This window comes from Panthera onca, chromosome D1 (assembly GCF_046562875.1).
Source record: "Panthera onca isolate mPanOnc1 chromosome D1, mPanOnc1 haplotype 2, whole genome shotgun sequence".
NCBI lineage: Eukaryota > Metazoa > Chordata > Mammalia > Carnivora > Felidae > Panthera > Panthera onca.
In genome coordinates this window covers 108,452,816-108,470,752 of record NC_138348.1, presented here as the reverse complement: position 1 = coordinate 108,470,752, position 17,937 = coordinate 108,452,816, and the positions used below count along the sequence as shown (strand labels likewise).

At 41.6% G+C, this 17,937-nt stretch overlaps 1 protein-coding gene across 2 annotated transcripts in view; it reads left to right on the top strand.

Moving 5' to 3' along the window:
• Positions 1-11,099, top strand: part of CUL5 (cullin 5) — a 96,522-nt gene extending 85,423 nt beyond the window's left edge. For both annotated transcript variants that reach the window (XM_078432703.2, XM_078432704.2), the window contains exons 15-19: positions 244-419; positions 969-1,130; positions 2,079-2,197; positions 2,810-2,933; positions 7,494-11,099. In XM_078432703.2, coding sequence (XP_078288829.1) covers positions 244-419; positions 969-1,130; positions 2,079-2,197; positions 2,810-2,933; positions 7,494-7,688 — 776 coding nt within the window. In that variant the 3' untranslated portion in view covers positions 7,689-11,099. The remainder of the gene's footprint in view (positions 1-243; positions 420-968; positions 1,131-2,078; positions 2,198-2,809; positions 2,934-7,493) is intronic.
• Positions 11,100-17,937: the final 6,838 nt, after the last annotated feature.

Here is a 17,937-nt window from a genome sequence, read left to right as displayed (position 1 = left end):
TCTCCGCACTCAACATGGGGCTCATACTCACGACCCTGAGGTCGAGTCCCATGCTCCCCTGACTGACTGAATCAGGCAGGCGCCCCTCTAATCCTTTTTTTTTTTTTTTTTTAAGGCACCTTTAAATCTTTAGGGTTTTATTTTTCACCAAAGCTTATCCAGTATGTACATATTTAATTTCTTTTGAATTTTATCCATTTTCAAGATTATTTACTTCATATTTCCCGATATTCCTACTTATAGCTGATTCGGTTAATATAAAAATTCTGAATGCTGGAGCATGGTCAAGAAGCTCTGAGAAAGTCTTTGTCTCCCTTCCTACTGAACTGGAGGATTTGATACCTGAAGTAGAAGAATTCTACAAAAAAAATCATAGTGGTAGAAAATTACATTGGCATCATCTCATGTCAAATGGAATTGTAAGTAGATGGTGTGTTAGTTCAGATATTGGTTTGACTGAAAGTACCAGGACTCCAAGTAAGAGTTGATTAAACAAGATAGATCTTTGTTTCTCTCCCGTGTAAAAGTTTGAACACGTGCAGTGGATCTAGTCCAGGAAGTCGTTAGGGACTTAGCTTCTGGTTGTATCACCATGGATTCTGCAGAATCCAGTGTGATGCCCACTGTGGCTGTCTTCCAGCCCAACAGGAAGGGAAAGATGAAAGTATTCCTTACTTTAGAAGCAACTTCTAGAAGTTTCCCCCATCATTTCCACTCACCTCTCATTGGGCAGAACTAGTTCCAAGACCACATTTCGCTCCTTGAAAGCTGGAAGATGAGCCTTTAATTCTGGGCGGTCATTAAGGTCTGTTAAAATTGTTACTACTGTGTAGGAAAGGAAAAATGTATATTGGAAGACAACTGCCAGTCTTTTCCGTGGATAATCTCATGTAAGGAGAGTATTCTAGCAGGGAGGTGGTAATCATCCTGAAGAGATTCTTACCTTTATATTACTTTCTCTCTTGCAGATAACATTTAAGAATGAAGTAGGGCAATATGATTTGGAGGTAACAACATTTCAGCTGGCTGTGTTGTTTGCATGGAACCAAAGACCCAGAGAGAAAATCAGCTTTGAAAATCTAAAACTTGCAACTGAACTGCCTGACGCTGAGCTTAGAAGGACTTTATGGGTTTGTTTCATGTTTTTTTGTTTTTAAAGTGTATCCAGTTACATAGCAGGAAATATTTGATAGCTTGCTTATCATAAATTTATGAATTCATAACACTCTGCAAATGACCTTTAACCAAGAAAAAAAAAAACGCTAATGAGGTGTTAATACATTGATGAGGTATTCATGGTAAAAAAAGAAATTGAAAATAAGCAAGTTACCAAGATAATGAAAGAGGGGGAAAAAATGGAGAGTTGAGGTGCATGGGTGGTTCAGTCTGTTGAGCACCTGACTCTTGATCTCGGCTCAGGTCATGATTTCATGGTTCATGAGTTTGAGCCCCACGTCGGGCTGCGCTGGCACCATGGAGCCCGCTTGGGATTCCTTCTCTGCCCCTCCCTTACTCATGCTTGCTCACTCTCTCTCAAAAATAAATAAATAAACTTAAAAAGCGGGGGGGCGGGGTGGAGAGAAAGATTGAGTTGGTATTTCAATCTTACCTGTGAGGAATGTGACCAGAAATTTCATACTAAGAATGTGTTCAAAGATTTTATGACCAAAAATGCAAGAATTAGAAAACTTTGGTCTTTTCAGGGGCTTGTAAAATGTACTCATTAGTCTCCTGCTCATAGCTGCATGTTACCCCTACTCCATAGACCTCTTAGAAGTTCCAGAATAAATAATTGTCTAGAGAGAAATAGCTGGTGTGTCAGTGGCAAGTTGGTTTTGTTGAGCTCGTGTATGACCGATCCCTGCAGTCTCTGTCTTCCTGTGAAGGGATCATTTAGTGCTTCCCTCCTCGTGAGCTGCCCCCCGGCCTTGTCCTTTCCTCGCCATACGTTCACAGTGTTGGACTGGTCGAGGCACCAGGCAGAAGTTGGTTGTGATTTTGTTAGCCATGTTGGAGAACTGATCTTGGTCTTTCATACCATTTATAGATGGTAATTGTGTTCTCTTTCTTCTTCATAGTCTTTAGTAGCTTTCCCAAAGCTCAAGCGGCAGGTTTTATTGTATGAACCTCAAGTCAACTCACCCAAAGACTTCACAGAAGGCACCCTCTTCTCGGTGAACCAGGAGTTCAGTTTAATGTAAGGCTGATGTTGGTTGATGTAAAATAAAAATGCCTTGTTTGACTTTGGTGTTTTATTGTTAGCAAAATGGTTGTTTTCCTTACTTTTAAGACCTATGTGTACCCTGACACCGCTCCAGGTTTCTGCCATTTAGTTGTTCATTAAACATACTGAGGACTGGAGATGTTCACTCGTTTATGTGTTTTTCATGGGTACATTTTGGTATCTGATGATACTGCTTTTCATCTTTAAGCATCCTTTTGCACTCTAAAGAAGCTCTATTCACAGAAATCACTTTTTCTCCTTAAGATCCATTTAGATAATAATGCTGAATAACAGCCCATATATTTCCAACTATCTCAGCTCTCTCGTGGCAATGTAAATTACATTAGCTTTGTTATTACAGGGCATGTTGTCACCCATATTTTATTAACTGAACCTTTGTTGTGTTTGGGGGAAATCCTACGGTTCATTTTAAAGCTATCTGTCGATTATTGGTAACTTTTCCTTTGAACAGTTCTAGTATAGTAGTCTTCAGAAAATTTCTATATCTTTTTTCTCAGACGTTGTTGCTATAGTATGTTTAAAAGGCCTTCCACTGTAAAATATTTCATTCAATGTTTTTTATAGAAAAAATGCAAAAGTTCAGAAAAGAGGTAAAATCAACTTGATTGGACGCTTGCAGCTCACTACAGAAAGGATGCGAGAAGAGGAGAATGAAGGGATAGTTCAGCTACGAATACTAAGAACCCAGGTTTGTGACGTTAAGACAGAATGTCTACGTCTTGAAAAAAATTGCATTTTTTTGGTATTTATTTGTTATTTAAATTTTAATGACTACACAGTGCAGTATTGGTTTCAGAAATTTTTCTCTTTTTTTATCTTCAGATGTTAAAAAAAATTTTAAAGCATGTAGTAGGTATTCCACCTGTAACGAAGAACTAATTTTCACTTTACTGGAACTTAAAAATTGTATTGCTGACCTTATCTTAGCTGCTGCAAGAGATGTCTGTATGTCTTGGTGGCCTCTGGTAGATTTTTTTTTTTTTTTTTAATGTTTATTATTTTGAAAGAGAGAGAGTTCAAGTACGGGAGGAGCAGAGAGAGAATCCCAAGCAGGCTCCATGCTTACAGTGCAGAGCCCTACGCAGGGCTCGATCCCACGACTGCAAGGTCACGATCTGAGCCAAAATGACGATCCGGACCCTTAACCAACTGAGCCACCCAGGTGCCACCTCCCCTCCCCCCCTCCCCACCGGTAGATTCTATTTGTTGGGCAAAACCTTGGTTTTAGGTTGTGTCTGCCTTTGACCATGACTGATTAACTGTGTGTCAGCAATAAGTTACAATTCTAGGATTGAAGTATTCAAATTCTTATGTAAGTTTTATAATTTCATTGTAGTGTGAAATGAGGGAATACTTTAAAAAAGTTATCTTTTAAGTTTTATTTATTTATTTTTAGAACTCTCCACACCAACGTGGGGCTTCAGCTCATATCCCCAGGATCTAGAATAGCCCGCAGACTGAGCCAGCAAACATTTTAAAGCTAAGATTGTGATCCTTCTGAACATAAGAAGAGTGCCTGTTGCAGACTGATATGTGTCCATTCTAACTTTAGGAGTATTCTTATTATAACCAAGTGATCCCAGTTTCACTATTTTTATTGAATATTATTTGAAACTGCTGGCCGATTCAGTAAAAAATGAAAAGAGGAAAGATGAACATTTTTCATTACTTACACAGCATACAATATGATAAAGTAGCGGGGAGAGAAAGGAATAAAAGTCAGTTGCTTTTCTTTTTAGCAATAAACATGTAAATTTTAAAAGCTTAAGAGAAAGATGAAACCATAGACCCCATAGGCACGTTTTTAATGAGTCACGTTGACAGCCTGTGTGAAGACGGTGGCCATCCCTAGGGGGTTCAGAAGGAGATTTGAATAAATAGAAGATGTTACTCTTTTTTTTTTTTTTTTTTTACTAAAACTTTATATTGAGGTGTAATTTACATATGCTACAATGTACATTTCATAGTTTAGCTGTCGTTGAGTTTGGATAAGTGTACGTACCTGGGGACCATCACCTAAGATACACAGCGTTTGTGTCACTGCAGCCAGCCCCCCCTCCAACCAGACTCCTGTCCCATTGCCTGGTTTTGCCTTTTTTGGCTCACCATGGAATACCACATTTTTCAGTGACAAGGCTCAGTTACTTAAGGAGTCAATTTTGTCCATGATAAAAGTTCAGCTAGGGGGTTGTCTGGGTGGCTCAATTGGTTAAGTATCTGACTTTAGCTCAGGTCATGATCTCGTGGTTCGTGAGTGTGAGCCCCACTTTGGGCTCTCTGTTGTCAGTATGGAGCCTGGAGCCTGCTTTGGATCCTCTTTCCCCCTCTCTGTCCCTCCATGGCTCACACTCTTCTCTCTCAAAAATGAATGGACGTGAGGGGCGCTTTGGTGGCTCAGTTGGTTAAGCGTCTGACTTTGGCTCAGGTTCATGGGTTTGAACCCCACGTCAGTTTCTGCTGACAGCTCAGAACGTGGAGCCTGCTTCAGATTCTGTGTCTCTCTCTCTCTCTCTCTCTCTCTCTGCCCCTCCCCTGCTTGTACTCTGTCTCTCTCTCCCACAAAAATAAATAAACGTTAAAAAAAATGGACAAATTGATTCTCAGTTTTATGACAAAGAATATAAATGAGTGTTTGTGATCCTTAAAAAAAGGTAAGAATAAGGTGTTAGTGGAACTTGCCAAGTGTTACAACTTAGTAAAATATCTGCAAAAATAAAACAGTATGACAGGCAGATTAGTTGAGGAAACTAACTCAGAAGTGAACCTACTATGTAAGTATAGATGAACTTTACCATAAAGGAAATAATTTCCATGGGCTGTGAAAGGGAACGGATTATTCAGTAAGAGATTTTAGAGAGTTTTATGTTTGGGGTGAAAAATCTGGATATAGTCCTGGTGTATGGCTAGACCAGGATAAATTCCAGATGGATTTCAGTTGAGCTGTGTGACGGGTTGGCAAGTATAGTCCTTCCATAAGATGTGCAGAGGGGCGCCTGAGTGGCTCGGTCGGTTGAGCGTCCAACCTCAGCTCAGGTCATGATCTCACAGTTCGTGGGTTCGGGTCCCACATCGGGCTCTGTGCTGACAGCTCAGAGCCTGGAGCCTGCTTCCGATTCTGTGTCTCCCACTCTCTCTCTGCCACTCCCCTGTTCACTCACGCTCTGTCTCTGTCTCAAAAATAAACAAACATTTAAAAAAAAAATTTTTTTAATTCAGTTTTTCTGTTTTGCCCGAAACGGATGGGTGATTATGTGCAGTCCCGTAATCCAGGCTGTCCCTGACGTAACGCTCAGCCTTTCTCATTTCTCACTGACCCTGCTCTACCCATCCTCGCTCTTTGTTGTTTCCCACATGGCATCGGGATGGACGGAGGGTGAAAGGAGTCCACGTGACCTTGTAGTGACAGTGAAGGGATCGTCACATCATTGTGACAGTGTCCTGGGTTCTTGCTCTTGACATCTGTGGGGTACTTTACCTGTCACCTGTGGGAGTTTGACTTTCTGTGGCTCTCTGCTGCCGCTGGTTGTAGCACAGGAGCTGGGGCTTCTTTTCCCGGTTGGTAAGGGCCTCCTGGCCCCTTCCCTGCTCTGACTGCCTGCCCTCCGTTCTTAACTGAGCTCTTAAACTCTCTGAGACTCTGCCGCATTTTCGGTGTGGCCCCTTGGCCTGCCTGGCACACTGTCCTGATCAGCTGCTGCTGCGAGATTCCTCTCCCCTGGCCCTGACGGCCCTGTGGGTCTGTTGGCTCTAGACCCTGTCCGCATCGTGTGGGGCCTGAGAGGAGTTCCGCAGTGAGCTCTTCGTACCACATCATGCCGTCTTCGGCAGCTAATAAGTGCAGACCCGGGGCTGGAGCCCCTGTGCTGTTCTCCTTTCCACTTCTCTCACACAGCCTACCTTCCTCTCCTCCACCAGAGCTGGGAGGAGGGCGGACTGGAGACATTTACACTTGTTCCTCCTCCCTGGCTCCTGTGATCTTCACGTGCCTGAAGACTTCCCCTTTTCCCCCTTTCCCTCGGGACCCTTGATGCAAGCCCTGCAGTCCAGAGTCTGGCATCCTGTCGCACTGATAATGGGAGGAGTTCACTCCCTCTCCTAATGACAGGGGAGGGATCCTTAAGTCTCCCTCCATAGGGGACAGCTCCTGGCCACCAAGCCTATTACTGCTTTGCAGCAAAACACCTCTTTGAATGTTAAAAGCAGATATTACCGGGGCTCCTCGGGGGCTCTGTTGGTTACACATCTGGCTCTTAGTTCAGGTCATGATCTCGCGGTTTGTGGGTTCAAACCCTGCATTGGGCTCCACGCTGACAGCACGGAGCCTGCTTGGGATTCTGTGTCTCCCTTTCTCTCTGCCCCTCCCATGCACATCCTCTCTCTCAAGATAAATAAGCAAACTTAAAATATATATATGTGTATATATATGCGTGTATATATATATGTGTGTATATATATGTGTGTATACACACACACACACACACCTAATTTTCTGTTTTCACATTTCCTTTTTTAGCAAACTCTAATCTCCACCAAGGTAGATAGATGCCTTTGGTTTGCTAAGGACAGAGATTATCCTGGAAAAGCAAAAGAGAAAAGAACACTTAATCATTTTCTGATTATCTCTGTTATAAGCTTAATAGTAATTAAATCGTCAAGGAAATACTTACAAAATTGACTTAGATGAACAGTGCTTACTCCTGTAAGAAGTCAAAGTAATTGAATCAATAAACTATCTATAGCAAATATAATTTATTAATCTGATAAATATATAAAGAGTAGTAATGTTTGATTTTTAAAAATAGACACCAGCTGGCATTTGCTACTATACAAAGAATTAACTCTGAATATGATGGAAAAGGAGTAAGGGATTTGCTCTTTCTTAGGTGATGGGTAACACAATGCCAGATTACGTACATACTGTGTTCACAAGCAAGATAAATTGTTAACATGTGCATGATGTGGAAAAAAGTATTGGGAGTACTCCAGAACATTCGGTGTGGTTTTCCACAGAGAGGCTCTAGGTTATTTTGCTTTTCCTCATTTGTCAAAATCTTTATCATCAGATTTACTTTTACAGGGAGTGAAAAGTATTTTTGTTCAGTAAAAGCCGCTGGTCTCAAGACTTATCTGCTAGTGATTGATCATTGGGGTGGATGTTGGAAAGAGGATGAAATACATAAAAAGGTCATTTTTTTTTTGTTTTAAGATGTAATATGTTAATGATTTTTCATTTTTCTTTTTCTTTTAGGAAGCCATCATACAAATAATGAAGATGAGAAAGAAAATTAGCAATGCTCAGCTGCAGACTGAACTAGTAGAAATTTTGAAAAACATGTTTTTGCCACAAAAGAAAATGATAAAAGAGCAAATAGAATGGCTAATAGAGCACAAATACATCAGAAGAGATGAATCCGATATCAACACTTTCATATATATGGCATAAGTTTGAATATCATGGACAACATTAGAACCCAAATTTCAGAGTGCGTGGGCAGAAAGTTGTAACAGTTTGTGCTGGAGGAAGGTTTATTTGGACTTTGATTACATAACTATTAAAATCTCTGCCTTACCTGACAAAACAACTATATTTTGCCAGTCACGTTAGTTAGCATGACGGCATCCCTTCATGTTGCACACTCGGTAACAGCATGCTGTTTTGTGGAGAAACTTGCATTCATGAAGAGCCCATTATGAACTTTTCACAGTAAATTTGATTTATACCCATCGGAAGAAATAGTTGGGCAGGGTGAGGGCGGGGTTCTTAATTGCTTTTTTCCTCTTTTTTTTTTTCCTCTCTGACAAAAATGTACTTGCACCAGGAAGGATCTTCAGATATTCGTGCACTGAATAATGCTGTTATGTTTTGTTTTTTTAAATGCAATTAAAACTAGAAATAGCACTCTTGGTTTCTTTCGATCAAAAGAGGGAGCTGGTGTACACGACACTGTGGGGTGGGGGGGGACAGATGTAGGTGAGGAGAGAAGTATTTAATAGCATCACATTATTTGTTCACGCCCTGCTTCAGTATAATAACCGGATTTAACGGTGACCTGAAAATGATACGAGATTTTTCCAACTTACAAATGTTGGCTTTCTTTTTAAGCAGGAGACTGCTAGTTTAGTTGTTTGTTAAATAAGGAGTTTTAAAATCTGCTATGGCTGGAGAGCTTGTTTTGAAAAAGTAAAGCTTATATTACTTTGTTGTTTCAACCGTTTAAGAAAATGTATGGAGACAGATCCATTTAAATTGCAGAGAAAAAAAAATCGCAGAACAAACATATTAAGTGTGTTCAATAACACACTTAATATTTATCTAATATTTATTATGCCAAATTGATTATATCCAAATTTACTAAAAACAAGGCAGAAATCTCCTCCTGTCCCTATTAGTACGGTTACGTAACTGATCACTTGATCTGCAGCATAGAAATGTTTTGGAATTTTAAACTCATGATAAGGGATTTATAGCCTCAGGTTTCTGGGAAGGAAGACGTTCTGTTTTAAAGAGTAGTGAGTGTCCGTTACCTAGGAGGAATAGCAAAACCACAGCCTAAGGCCTGAAAAGCATAAGCAGATTGTTGCGGTCTTAATATGAGCAGTAAACTTGCCAAATATATGTATATATATATTTATATATTTTAAAAATAAATGTTTTTAAAATGTTCCGAAAGCAACACTTACCTTGTTCCTTTCAGTCAATCCAAAGTAGCAACTGACTGGTTTGCTGGGAACTGAATATCCAGAGTAATGCGGAGCTCGGGATGTGAGGACGCGGGCAACCGAGATGGGACGGACGATTCCCCGTTGGGAAAGAGTGGCTCCCACATGGATTTTTATTCGTTATGCTGCACGTTCCAAGTTTTCTCGCAAATTCGTTTGTATCTTGTTGATATTAAGTATTATTTTAAACCCATGACTTTGGAAGTAGTAGGAAGCAGAGAGCTGAGCTCCGAGAGGTAGACAGTGGACAGTACTACGCAGAGTGCTCTCAGGAGCGTCACAATGAGTCTGTCCCCCCCCCCCCCCCCCCCAGAAAGCATCGTGAGCTGTCTGCTGCCGGGACGTAGAGCAAATTTACAACATCCTAAGGTGTCGCTGGTGATGTTCAGATGCCTGTTCCGAAACTCCTAGAAAATTAGGATTTTGTCTCTAATTTAAAATCTTATGCCCAGCTCTAGGGCAGCACATGTCAGGTATTACACGAAGTGTGTTGGGGAGAATAAACTGAATGAGAGGACGGTGAACAATGGGTACATTTGAAATTTAGAAAATAATAATTTTGTAATAATTGTGGCCCTTACATTTAATAAACACTGAGCATATGTGCTTATCCAGTAGGAGAACGCCCACGGGGGAGAACAGTTAAAGGGGAAATTACAGGCCATTTTTTAAAGTTTAAGATTTGTTGCTTCAAACCATAATTGTTCTTAGAACATTTTTGGAATTTCTCATCTTTTGGTCATTTGAGAGTCATGATGTTTTGATTTATAATGGAAAATTTAGTGCAAAAGTGGGTAACTAAATCCATAGCAAAGTTTTCTATTCAATTTTATAAATTTTTTAATAGCGAATTATGTCCTAATTGTATTTTGGGAAATTGAACAGCAGCAAATACTGTAGACTTACAGTTACCATTTTTTTCTGTTATGTATACAAAATTTAACTACTTTTTGGTGTTTATGAAAACAATTTAGTTGACGAGGTGCCTATACCATTGTTAAGTTTTCTTTATGTCTGGACGGTAGGTTTGCTAATTAACAAAAAAGAGTCTGACAAAAAGATTGTGAGGCACTTGCTAGAGGTACAGAATCACAGTTAGCATTCTTTATCCAGCCCCTGTTCTCCGATTGCACTTAAAAGTCGTGCTGCCTGAGCAGGGGCGAAACCTGACAGAGTCCAGGGAGAGGAGTCCAGGCTGCCACTGGGGCCTGGGGTGGGGCAGTGGAGGCGAGCCAGAGGTTAACTAAGGCAGAACACTCCGTTTCTCGTGGGAAGATGGAGCCTTCTGGCCAGCGTGAACCTTTGTCGTCTCTCGTTGCCGGGGTCCGGGACACGAAGCAAAAGTTACAAAGTAAAAGATAATGCTCATTTTAATGCTTTATCTTTTAATGCTAATATCTCATTTTAATGCTTACAATGAGATAAATATTAGAACATTAGTGTTCCAATGATTTAATGAGGATCTTGAAATAAATTATGAAGTCTTCCAATTTTTACACTTATTGGAGGGGTCCCTGCATTGTCAACCTGTTCATTTAAGTCTCTTACTCTTATTTTGTGCATAAATGTTGAAATTTCCAAAAATGAAATGTTAGCTTCCTTGTTTTTACTTTTTATTGAATTTAATACAAAATATGATCAGAGTAATTTAAAAGTATTTTGCATTCTTTGCAGTAGGATGTCATTAGCCCTGCTCACAGGGCAAATTTTCGAAATTCAATTTGGGTGAAAGATTTGCTAGTTTTCCAGAAAGATTTGCTATCTTAAACTCAAGCTGGTTTTTCTATTTTCATGTAAATGACTGGGATGCTATCTTATAAACTCTTCCAAGGTCATGTTTGTGAAATAAACATTACACGAGAGCTTTCCTGTCATCTACACGATATATGTCGTCTGGAGTGTTGAACAAATTTGCGTTCCTAAGTTGTAATCTATCTTCGTATGGTATATACGATTTTGAATGTGTGCCACTACATACTGAGATGATAATGCTGTACAATTTTAAATGGTAGCAGTTTCTGTATGCAGTAGGCTGAAATATTTTGATGAACTGCTTAATTTTTGGATTTTATTTTTTAAGTTGTATAATTTATTTTCTTGCAAAATAAAAATGTAATATAAAAGCTTTCACCTATCCAGAAAATGTTGATGTTCTACTATTACATAGTTTTTAAGAGTTAAATTTAAATTTGTGTAATAGGTATATTTATGCATTTCGTGGTGAAATAGTAAATCTTAGCCTTACAAATCAGAAACACGAAGAGTAACCCACTTCTTGTAGATTTTAAATTTTAGTCCAAAATGAAAGCTCTCATGAATGTACCTGTTTCCATTGATGATAGCATAAGGTTATCAGGCCTGGAAAAGGGGAAAAAAATTCAGACCTGAAAGTGATTGACGCATTCCTTCATCAGGTTAGAGAAGTCATATCAGAACCACAAATTGAATTTTTAAATTTTTTTTTTTTCAACGTTTTTTATTTATTTTTGGGACAGAGAGAGACAGAGCATGAACGGGGGAGGGGCAGAGAGAGAGGGAGACACAGAATCCGAAACAGGCTCCAGGCTCCGAGCCATCAGCCCAGAGCCCGACGCGGGGCTCGAACTCACGGACTGCGAGATCGTGACCTGGCTGAAGTCGGACGCTCAACCGACTGCGCCACCCAGGCGCCCCGTCAAATTGAATTTTTATATCAGATAAAAATGAAAACATATAAAGTGAATTATCTCATGTTTTGCGTTTATTTGAAAATCTATGAGGTATTTAAATTCCAAAGCTAGAGATTAGTGATAAGGTTATGAGGATGGACAGTGTGTTCACAAAGTACCGCGGACTGGCTTATAAACCACAGACGTGTTTCTCACACTTCCGGAGGCTTGGAGTCAGTCGGAGATCAAGGTGCCTGCACGGTTGGTTCCAGTGAGGGACCTGTTCCAGGTTGCAGGCTGCAGACTTGTGGTTGTGGCCTCACCTGGAGGACAGAGGGTTGACAGAGCTCCCGGGGTCTCTTTTCTAAGGGTCCTACTCCCCTTCATGAAGGCCCTGCCTCATGAGCTAATCACCTCTCCAAGCAAAGGCCCCACCTCCTAGTATACCACGCCACTGGGGATTAGGTTTCAAAGTATGAATTTTGGAGAGACACAGACATTAAGTCTATTGTACTTCGTAATGACCCTAAACTCAACTTTGGACTTGAACAGGGATTGGGGCAGGGCAGGGAGTTGACTTGGAAATGAAAGCAATGAAAAATATGGTGTCGGTAGAAGATTCACCTAAACCTAGAGGCGGGCCCAGAAGCTCGAGTTTCATGGTAACTCTAACTTGGTCAGGCCCCCGCTCAGGTCCTGGGAAAGGCTCTAGGAATTTTGCACCAGCCTACCTCGCTGCACCTGACGTTACTATACTCTACAGGTAAGTTTTCTACAAATAGAAGGCTTGTGGCAACCCAGCTTCATTTTCCAATTAGCATTTGCTCACTTTGTGTGTGTGTCCTATTTTGATAATTTTTGTGTATTTGAAAGGTTTTTGTTGGTTACGTTTGTTCTGGTGATCAGTGATCTTTGATGCTACTCTTATGATGGTTTCAGGTGCCCCAAACCGCACCCATGTAAGGGTGTGGCAAACTTAATCCGTAAATGTTCTGTGTGTTCTGAGGACTCCACCATCTGGCTGTTTCCCGATCTCTCTCTCCTCCAGCCTCCCTGCTCCTGAGACAACAGTACTGAAATTAAGCCAAGTAACTCTCGTTCAAGTGCCAGGAAGAATCACATATCTCTCACTTTGACTCAGAAGCTAGAGATGATTAAGCTCAGTGAGGAGGGCATATTGCAAGCCAAGATGGGCCAAAAGCAGGCTGCTTGCACAGTCAGCAGGTTGTGAATGGAAGGAAAAGTTCTTGAAGAAAATTAAAAGTTCTTCTACTCCAGTGAACACACGAATGATAAAAACCAACCAACCAACCGAAGCACCTCATTGCTGACATGGGGAAAGTTTTAGTGATCTGGACAGGAGATAAAATCAGCCACATTTCCTTAAGCCAAAGCCTCATATTTAGAGCAGGGCCCTAACTCTCTTCCATTCTGTGATGGCCGAGAGAGGTGGGGAAGCTGCATAAGAAAAGTTGGAAGCTGGCAGAGGTTGTTCATGAGGTTTAAAGAAAGAAACCATCTCCGTAACATAAAAGTGCAAGGTCAGGCAGTAAGTGCTGATGTAGAAGCTGCAGCAAGTAATCCAGAATGTCTAGCTAAGAGAAACTAATGAGTGTGGCTACACTTAACGGATCTTCACTGTGGATGATATAAGCTGCCTACTGGAAGAAGGTGCCATCAGGAACTTCAGAGCTGAAGAGGAGAAGTCCATGCCCGAAAGCTTCAACGGACAGGCTGACCCTCGTTAGGGGCCTATGCAGCTGGTGACTTTAGGTTGGAGCCAGTGCTCATTTACCATTCTGAAAATCTTAGCACCCTTCAGAATTATGCCAAATCTCTTCTTCCTATTCCCTATAGATGGAACAACAAAGCCTGGATATGAAAACAGTATGTTACTGGCACAAAAATATACACGTAAATCAATGGAGTGGGATAAAGAGCCCAGAAACAAACCTATGCCTGTACCATCAGTCTACGACAGGGGAGACAAAAATATTCAATGAGGAAAGGACAGTCTTCAGTAAGTGATGTTGGGAAAATTGGACCACTTCCTTACACCATACACAAAACTAAATGGATTAAAGACGTGAGACCTTGGGGCGCCTGGGTGGCTCAGTTGGTTGGGCGGCCGACTTCGGCTCAGGTCATGATCTCGCGGTCCGTGAGTTCGAGCCCCGCGTCAGGCTCTGTGCTGACAGCTCAGAGCCTGGAGCCTGTTTCAGATTCCGTGTCTCCCTCTCTCTGACCCTCCCCCGTTCATGCTCTGTCTCTCTCTGTCTCAAAAATAAATAAACGTTAAAAAAAAAAATTTGTTTAAAGACGTGAGACCTGAAACTATAAAATGAGATCATATCAAAGTGAAGCAGGGGAAGCCATCAACAAAACAAAAAGGCAGCTGCTGAATGGGAGAGAATATTTGCAGATGATATTTCTGATAAGCGGTTAATAACCAAAATACATTAAGAACTCATACAACTCAACACACACAAAAATCCATTTTAAATGGCAAATTTGTAATTTCATATAACTTGTTTTCACAAAAAGAGTTCTCAAAATGTCAAAAGTTGGATCCAGTCCTCCTGCTAAAAATGAGTGCTAAAAGAAACCTGTCTGGCACATACGTTGTATGAGCCGGGTTTGAAAATTAACACTCCGTTAGGACACCACAAGGGTCATGCCTCTGAGAAAGAGTAGAGTTTGGGAATATCTTTACAAGTTCCTTCTCCTGTGGCTGCTGAATGTTTACTTTACCTCCTCCATTCTCAGGGGATGACCTTGCTTTGAGCGGATCAGAGGAAATGAAGCCTTCAGCCATGAACTTTGATAACTTGCCTTCCTTCCACCTCTAGCTTTATCTCTCATAGTTGCACTTCTTCACCTGCCTGCCTGTCTCAGAGGAGAGATACCTCACTTCTTAGTCAAGGACAAACTATTTTACTTTCTCGCTAAAACCCATCTTCTGCCTCCCGTGTAGTGCTCCAAAAATTCCTATGTTTCCTCTACCTTCCAAACATCCATCTGGTTATTTCGTCCTTAGCCTACAACAGCGGTTGTTAAAGATCTGGTCCACAGACCAGCAGTGCCATACTTGAAAACTTGGAAGAGTACATCCTTGAGCTCTACTCGAGATCTGCAGAAATCGTCAGGTAGGGCCTAGCATTCTGAATTTCCACACGCCCCCCAGGTAATGCTGATGTAATGCTTATGTTGAGACCCACCGGCGTGCAGACATGTGCAAGTGCCCACCATGCTTAAAAATATTCCTCCCCTGCTTTGCTCACGCTGCGACCCTGTTTTCCTCCTTCCATTGTCTTCTGTCTTAAGAGAGTAATCCGCTGTCTCTCTCTCTTCCACTTAGTACCATTGCCTTGTTGTCCCCACCGGTCCCCTTAACAAGGTCAACATTGACTTCCCTGTTGCTTCATCAAAGTTTCAAAGGTTCATCTTCAATCTTCCTCTTACTCGATCTTATAGTATTTCCATCTTTTAAAAAAAATGTTTCTATATTTTTGAGAGAGAGAGAGAGAGGGAAAGAGAATCTCAAGCAGGCTCCACACTATCCGTGCAGAGCCCGGCACAGGGCTTGAACTCACAAACTGAGATCATGACTTAGACCAGAATTAAGAGTCAAGAGCTTAAGTGACTGAGCCACCCAGGCACCTTTCCATCTTTTTTTTTTCCTTTAAGTTTTTGTTTAAGTTCCAGTTAGGCAACACACAGTGTAATGTTAGTTTCAGGTGTACGATATGCTGATTCAACACTTCCATACATCACCCATTACTCACCACAAGTGCCCTCCTTCATCCCCATCATCTATTTCCCCCACCCCACTCCCACTTCCCCTCTGGTGACCATCAGTGTGTTGTTCTCTGTAGTTGAGTCCATTTCTTGGTTGGCCTCTGTCTTTGCTTTTTCCCCTTTGCTCGTTTGTTTTGTTTCTTAAATTCCACATTCAGCATTGCATCTTTCACAGTCCTAGTTAGTGAATTTATTTCAACCCTTGGTGTCAAAGATACCATTCTCCCTTCAGCTTACACTCACCTCTCTCGTTCTTTGGCTCTTTCTCTGCCTGCACACCCCAGAGCTTCCTCTCAATTCCCTCCTCTTGCTGAGCCACATGATCTCCCGGAGTGATTTCATCCACTACCCTCACTTCCACTGCTAACTGCATGTTAATGCTCCAGACCGCCTCCAGCCCAGGCTCTCCCTGCCAGGACCAACATGTCTTTCCAGCTCATTCTGGAACATTTTATCATGTATCACAAACTTGCTCTGTTTAAGAACTAACTCAGTCTCCCAGGTTAGTAACCTTGATCTAAGTCTCTCTTGCTCCCCTCCCCACCCCACTTTATTAATTCTACTTCTGTTTTATGCCTAGAATCTGACCTTCATTTACCTTTACTTCTACTGTGTTTGCTGAATGAGTAAACATTTCGTGCCACGCTTGGAGCATCTGAGGTGGCTGCTGGGTTGTGTCTTGCCCTACATTTTGAAGTAGACTGTGCAGAGTGGTAAGTAGGGATCAGTAAAATTAGATTTGCTCTAAATCTGTGACATTTTTGGATGACTGGCATACCTCCAATTTTTTACCTAATTCATCTTATACCTCATTGTTTGAGGCCTCAGACACCAGAAGATGTGAATCGGGTCATTCTCTGTAGCTTATGGCTGAGGGATCACCCCAAATCTAAAGCATAAAAGCAGGGAAAGGATTTTTACCTCTTAAAAATTTCCCACACTAGGGCGCCTGCGTGGCTCTGTCCGTTAAGCATCTGACTTCGGCTCAGGTCACAATCTCGCAGTTCATGAGTCGGAGCCCCACGTCTGTATTTGGCTTAATTTGGCTCTGTTGATTGGCTGGGTGTGCATAGTTGACTTTATTTAGAACAAGGAAACCATTACAGATTCTTGGTAGTTGGCTATTGACCAGCTGGATATATTGCATGTCTGGTCAAGGGGAGCACTTACGGGGACTTGAAAGTTCACCTAAGTTTTGATTTCCTGACGTGGGACCCCGGACAGGAGGTGTCCACCTTGGGCTTAGAAACTTATTTCCGTGATGGGGTATAAACATTTCCATATGTCTCCCAGAGAAGCTGTCTTGACACTCTGTATTTTGTATTTCCTAGAATTTCAAACAAGGAGATGTCTTATGGAACATACGAATGGAAAATATAAGGAAATTGCATATATTAATTTGACCCAGGATGAGTATATCAGTTTTGTACAGCTGCTATAACAAAACACTACAGTTTGAGTGGCCTAAAACGACAGGAATGTGTTCTTTTGCAATTCTGAAGGCTAGAAGTCTGAGATACAGGTGTTGGGAGGTTCCTTCTGTAGGTTCTTATTTTCTTGAATTTTTAAATATTTTTTTTTTTTTAAATTTTTTTTTTCAACGTTTTTTTATTTATTTTTGGGACAGAGAGAGACAGAGCATGAACGGGGGAGGGGCAGAGAGAGAGGGAGACACAGAATCGGAAACAGGCTCCAGGCTCCGAGCCATCGGCCCAGAGCCTGACGCGGGGCTCGAACTCACGGACCGCGAGATCGTGACCTGGCTGAAGTCGGAGGCTTAACCGACTGCGCCACCCAGGCGCCCCTTGAATTTTTAAATATTTATTTATTTTTTAGTGAGCAACACAGAACATGAGCAGGGGAGGGTCAGAGAGAGGGAGACACCGAATCCAAAGCAGGCTCCAGGCTCCGAGCTGTCAGCATAGAGCCCGATGCGCGGCTTGAACCAAAGAACTGCGAGATCATGACCTGAGCTGAAGTCAGACACTTAACCCACTGGGCCACCCCGACGCCCCTCTTCTGTAGGTTCTAAGGGAGACCGTTCCATGCCTGTCTCCCAGCTTCTGGTGGTGGCCAGAACCTGTGGTGTCTGTTGTTTTCCGGATGTACCACAGCAGCGTCTTCCTCCCTCTCCACATGCCTCTTGCCCCTGTGTGTGTGTTTCTGTGTGTCTTCTCTTGTTACACGGACACCAGCACCGAATTTAGGGCCCAACCTAATCCATCCGAACCTCATCTTCACTTGATTACATCTGCAAAATACTTTGTTTCTAAATAAAATCACCTTCATGCGTATGGGGATTAGAACTTTGGGCTACACTCTTCAACCTAGTACAATGAGTTATTCCAATGGACTATTACAGAAGTTACCTTTATGGAAAGACTTAACTTGATGTGAACAGTAACCCCTTTCTTGTTTTATGAATCTAATATCCACATTTCCCCCTACATTTCTCTTAAATATTTTTATTTTCCACTGTGTTCCTTGATGTGAAAATATTGTTCTAACCTTCCTAAAACTAACTCC